Raw genomic sequence first — 6,009 nt, 5'->3', positions numbered from 1 at the left:
GCTGAGGATTAGAAAAATATCCCTTTTCAGATACACTATGTTTCAAGAGCACCAATCCGAAAGGCATAAGGCTACCAGAAACAGAGAACGGGGTATGGCTTCCTTAATAAAGTCTCAGTGGCCTTAGAAACATCATCCAAGCAGAGGATTGAGAATAGCCTTAGAGGCATCCCTAATGGGCTGTACACTTCCCACCTATCAGCAGTTTCTAACTTGTTCCTAAACATATAGTAAGGACTCAGTAAATGTTTTGAATTAACATAAAAAATGAAAAAGTGTCGCCCTTTCTATCTTGATTTATATAAGACAAATTTAATTAATTCAACCTCTTGGTTTTGAGAAATTCCTGAGAATAAAGGCATAATTCCATCTCTCAAATTAGCATGGTTCATAACACTCCTTCACTCCGTATCTCAAAGTTGGATTTTATGTTTTCTATTATTAATCTCATTATAGTTTTCCAGGACACTATGAAACACATTAACCTATCCATTAAGAAACAATCCAACTATTTCTAAAAGTCACCAGCAATTATATATAAGGAATAGGCTACACAAGAAAGATCAGGTATGATTCAAATGACTTTCTAAGTCCAGACTGAAAATTAGATTTATGATCGAGGGAAGTATCTATCTAAAATATCTATAGGAGAATTGAAATAGAAACTGAGGACATCACATACACTGAGATCATAAACAAGAACTAAAACAAGAGGCTAAAGGTGTTGAGAATGTTTACCCTTGTGAAGAATAAGATGAGAGTATCAGAAAAAGTATGTAAAAGTTCTAAAGATCATTTCTGTAAGGAATATGCTTCCTATTGCTTCTGAAAAAAAGTATGTGTTTAAATTTCAAAGGAAAAGATTTTGGTTGGAAATCATAACTTCTCATTCTATAAATAATGCTTTATAAAAAGAATAAAGAAACACACATATGAAATAGCTGAGTGTATTCTCTTCCAAATGATTGACCAGGTCCTGATCACTCCATGCACCTAGTACAGCCAAGGACATTTAAAGTACTCATTAGACACTTAGGCACAAGTTTTTACACTATTACATGGGTTTAAATACCTTGTGTTTAAGTCTAGACTCTACAAACTTACAGAGGAAAGACATAACCCAATAAGTTTTTGTTCTCCTGCAGCAAACAGCATCAGAATACACACACAAGCCTTCAATAAATACATTTAGTAAGTGTTACTACTCTCTAAGGCAAAGTCTTAATTGCAAATTAATCTAAATACTACCATCACGAACATCACCAGTAGAAAAGTAGCTCTCAAAATTTCCAAGTGAAACCACACTTACATGTTAAACAATGGGAACAACAAGAAAGAGTAACTGTCGTATTCATTACAAAGGGCAAAGAATGAAATCTTCTGTTTGTAAAGTTAATCCACTCCAACTAGTACGGTTAACTGCCCAATAAAACACAGGGCATTTATCTCTCTGCTTTACAAATATTTTGCTTGATCTATGTTCTTGGTGAAATGTGCTAAACTTAAATATATGTAATCTATTTCATTCTTTGTTATATGAAATATACAGTATCTTTATTGTATAAAAATTAAAAGGCAAAATGCTTACTGATATAAGCAATACTAGGGGGGAAAAATCACTTGAATTTCAAAGTATCATATCCCAAAACTGGTTTGATCATATATGAACAGCCATATTTCAATGATAAATCCTTTAAAGTTCATTAAACCTATTACTATGCAGTTATATTTTGGGCAGCACAGAACCCAGATACATAGCAGGTGCCCCATTTGGCTGAATGGGTAGCATTCTACTTGATCAACTTTCATAAGCTGCAACCACCGCCCCCCCTCGGTCCCCCTCGCCCAAAAGGGAGTCAGTCACTGGTTTTAACAAACTCCTTGAAGAGTTCATTTCAGTTATTCTTGCTTTGTTCAATGTGAAACAATTTAATCTTATTGCTTTCCTCCTAAGGCGTAGAACAATGATGTTCAAATGGGAGCACTTGCAAAGGGGACATGAACTGTCAAATTCAGGAGCTCACTGAACAAGCCGGAACAGGCTCACTAAAGCGAGTGCCTGGATTTGGGGGGTATGGGGAGAATAACAAAGGTAGGGGGCAAAGCACTACAAGTAAACTTAGCTTGCTCAGGAACTAGACTCACATCTCTAGTTTACACACAGTTGACCTTGACATGGGCCGGTCTGATCCAGAACTTCTGTCTTACATTAGTGAAATGAAAGTTTCCCGTCTAACACCTGTAGACAACTTCACAGGTTATAACTTCATTTCAAAACAGTATTGCATCATTAAATCAAGGTCAGATTTCTCTTTGCCTTGTAAACTACACATCTTACAGCCTTATATTGGAGTTTCCTAAGATGGAAATGACAACAGACAGTGATTAGAGATTTTGAGGAGAAAATTTAGTAAGAAATCATCTCAAATTCCAAATCTATCATATATACAGTGTGTAAGATAGAAGCCCCTAGAAAGTGGTTTGAAACTACACATGCTGCCTCCAGATTCCCCTAGGAGGGCATGCCAGGATTCTGGGACGGGGCTGGGGCAAGAACACTCTGAAACAGCGCTCCAGGAGATTCTGACACTCCACTCCTTAACCCTGTTGCCATTACCAGCTAATAATGTTTCACCACCCGCTGCTGATGTACTCTGTGCTAGTCCTCTACCAAATGTGAACTAAGTGAAGTCGTTAGAATAGAGCATCCGAATTCAGCTGGCATTTAGCCAGTTTTCAAGAGGTAAAAATAAATCCATGAGTGGCAAATCAACTTAACTTCCTTTCACAAAGTTTCACTTTAAAGCTACAGATCAAATTCTGAACGCAAAGATATTTACAGTAATAGCTTTCCAATTAAAGTATTTAAGTCCGCTAATATATTTCCATGAATCAAGCTTTCACTACCAAGTAGCAGTACCAAAAAAAAAAAAAAAATTCCAACATTCCTCACAATCCACTTACACTTAAGGGATAACTCAGATTTTTTGAAGCTAGGAAATAAAGAGTATTATTTCAAGCTTACCATAAGACTCCCTTTTGTGTGTTATACTTGATATCCTCGTGTTTAGATTCAGAAAATGTTATTATTTATGGGTAACTTTAGGTAAAATTAGTTATAGAAGTCACTCTATTTCAGACTAACACCCCTGGTTTTCAGTATTCATAATATTATATTCACACTCTGGTCCACTGGAAAGTATCTCACAATCCCCAAACTTCTCCAACTTTAATATTACTCGATACTGGCTTATGCAACTCTAAAGCACATCAGGAAATATGATGGATATCTCCCATACTTTTAAAATCACCAACAACATGTGTATATCAACAACCCTGAATTCCTTCTAGTTGTCAAAATCTGTTCTGCATACAGTTAGGCCCAAATACTACTAAGAAAACTTAGGGGGGGGGGGGAAACTTGCAAAACAAACTGAGAAAACCTACTTACCTTAATTGGAGCACTACTAAACTTAATTTTCCTATTTGTGGGGATTTCTTCTTCTTCTGGCAATCCAACGATTTCCGAGTATTCCATGTCAGGTTGATAGTAATTGTTTTCATCACTATCCTCCTGCTCATCCTGTTCAGTGCCTGTCTCTCGCCAGTCGGAATTATACCTGGATCTTACCCTATATACATTATAGTCACTGTGCATGTAAACATGGGGACTCTCAATATTACTTGAATCTTCAGGTACTTCCTTCCCACAGCTGGATCCAGAAGCATCAGCAGAGATAAAATCACCACCTGCAAGCTCTTTCTTCTGTGTCATTGCTGCCTCATTCCCAACCAAATTAGCTTTGGCATCTTCTAAAGGCTCACTCTGCGGGGAGAGGATGTCAGACTCTGGCATTGCCTTGTTCCCAGCACAAGGTTCTCCGGGAACGTCTTTGTCAACTCTGTCAGGAGTCTCTTGGTTAGATGTGGAGTCCTCAGCTTCCTTGCTCAGCTCTGCCTCTTCACTAGGTATCAAAGCGAGAGAGGTACTTTTCGAAGCCACTTCTGGTACAGGGGACGTGTCGCTCTTCTGAGCATCCTCTGCATCGTCACCGTGTCTGCTTGGAGGAGTGCAAGAATCAGAATCCTTAAGACGACTAAAGGTGTCGAGATTGGTAACAGTCACAGCTGGTAAATTCAGGGGATAGTGCCCAGTCACTGAGTACTCATTTTCAGCCTTCTCAGAAATGACGGAATTGGGGGAATCGGTGTTCTCAAATACTGCACTCAGTTGACTCACAGTTGGGGAGACAGCCTCTGTCCGGGGGCTAAGGCTGTCCAAGGAGTCAGTGCTGCCTCTGTTGGACTTCAGACCACCCCATTCATCCTGAGGTTCGTTCCCTCCAGCTTTCTCTTTCTTTGGGGAGTAACGGTTGTTTTGCCCTGATTCATGCCCACTTCGCTCAAACAACTTCCGAGTTTCCGTGAACTTAGAATATGAAGGGCCATCGTGCATTGTGTCAAATCTACTAATTCGCTCTGAAACAGAGGACTCCAACTTAACAACTGAGCCATCCGTTTTCTCCAGAAATTCTTTGGGCCTCATTCTTCTCTGAGGGGATGACGGGCCACCTTTCCCCCTTGTTTTGGCAATGACTGCAGCATTCTCATTGGGTTCCATGCCCATCTGCATAAATAGGTTTTTAATTCTGTTGACATTGGAGCCATATTTCCTCCCCCTGCTCTGCTGGGAGCCCTCACCTTCTTTTGTTTTTTGTTCCCCATCTGACTTGGGTTTGTCAAAGGTACTTTTCAGTGCCTGGAACTCAGTTCTGTACGCATTCCTGTGAGGAGAGGCACTTCTGAGAGTGGTTCGTTCGCCTGAAGACTCGGTTTTCAACATTTTTATTTCAGGGTGCAAAGCCAATGTTCATAATGATCAGGAAAAAAAAAATACCTCTCTTCTCTAATCACCAGTATTTGATCAAGCAAAAGTACCTCTCAAATAGCATACTGTGTCAGGGATCCACGCAACAGGTGTATTAGGAAATTATTCAGTCAAGAGTTACACAAAATGGCTTTTTCAAAGCAAGACTAGAGGTTCATCTGTAATAGAAAAGAATGAATTTCTGAATTCATTTACTTATTTGAATTTATGTTTACTCAACTAACATACACTTTCTTTTCAAAGAGCAATACTTTAGCCCAAGTTTTGATTGCTTTTGTGAATCACCTAAAAAGAAATCAGCAGTTTGTACATCTTTAAGAAATCATCAAACTGCCCAGAAACATGAATTTCATTTGGGACTCTTCACATCAGATAAAAGCTATTCTTTCTGTTTACAATTAAAAGTTTTGGGAACTATGTTTACAAACTCCAAAACATGCCTACGGAGGCTTCCTTCCCTCCTTCTGGTCCAGGGTTCTCATTGACAGCATCCCCAGAGCAACACTAGTGCACTATCAGACCACAACAAGCAGAGCCAAGTTCTTAAAATGGCAATACGTTTCCCTCTCAGTCCGGTTACAGCAAATATTTGGAAGTTTCCTCAGAGTGGATATTATTAATTACAGAAAGGGATGTAGAATGTCATGGGAATAAAAGCATGAGAATGTGATGATCAGAAAGCAAATGTACCATGAAACCTCTCTTTAACAGCCCTGATGTGTTTATTCCTGCTTGCCTCTAACTTACTACAAGCTCAACATGCAACGCAATGCAGGCGTGCTGCTCTCCTGGAGCCCACAGCTGGATTTCATACCCATCAGGGCGGCCATAAATACTTCCAAGATCTTCTAAAGGTTTTTTTCATTTGGTTTTGGTTTGGGATTTTCATATTAGGCCGAGCTCCATCAGCCCCCACGCACCGTCAGCTGAGGAAGACACACACTTTCACTTAAATCGTCGCCAAACTCGGCTCCTGGCCCAGCACGCATGCACGGCCCATGCAGACAAACAAGAAAGGCTCGAGAGTGTGGTGCCTGGTTTGGGGTAAGGCATCGGATCATCATCTCCTTCCACCCGGACCTCGGCTTCAGCCTCACACACCCTCCCCTCCCCCGCTCCTC

General features: G+C 39.9%; 1 protein-coding gene across 8 annotated transcripts in view; it reads right to left on the bottom strand.

Annotated features, from left to right (window-relative positions):
• The window catches only part of PPP1R9A (protein phosphatase 1 regulatory subunit 9A), a 230,710-nt gene extending 225,668 nt beyond the window's left edge, over positions 1–5,042 (bottom strand). For all 8 annotated transcript variants that reach the window (XM_015558301.1, XM_006779231.2, XM_015558300.1 and 5 more), the window contains exon 1: positions 3,452–5,042. In XM_015558301.1, coding sequence (XP_015413787.1) covers positions 3,452–4,843 — 1,392 coding nt within the window. In that variant the 5' untranslated portion in view covers positions 4,844–5,042. The remainder of the gene's footprint in view (positions 1–3,451) is intronic.
• Positions 5,043–6,009: the final 967 nt, after the last annotated feature.

This window comes from Myotis davidii, unplaced genomic scaffold, assembly GCF_000327345.1.
Source record: "Myotis davidii unplaced genomic scaffold, ASM32734v1 scaffold187, whole genome shotgun sequence".
NCBI classification, from domain to species: domain Eukaryota; kingdom Metazoa; phylum Chordata; class Mammalia; order Chiroptera; family Vespertilionidae; genus Myotis; species Myotis davidii.
Note: the sequence above shows the minus strand (reverse complement) of the source record. Positions and strands in the feature narration are given on the sequence as shown.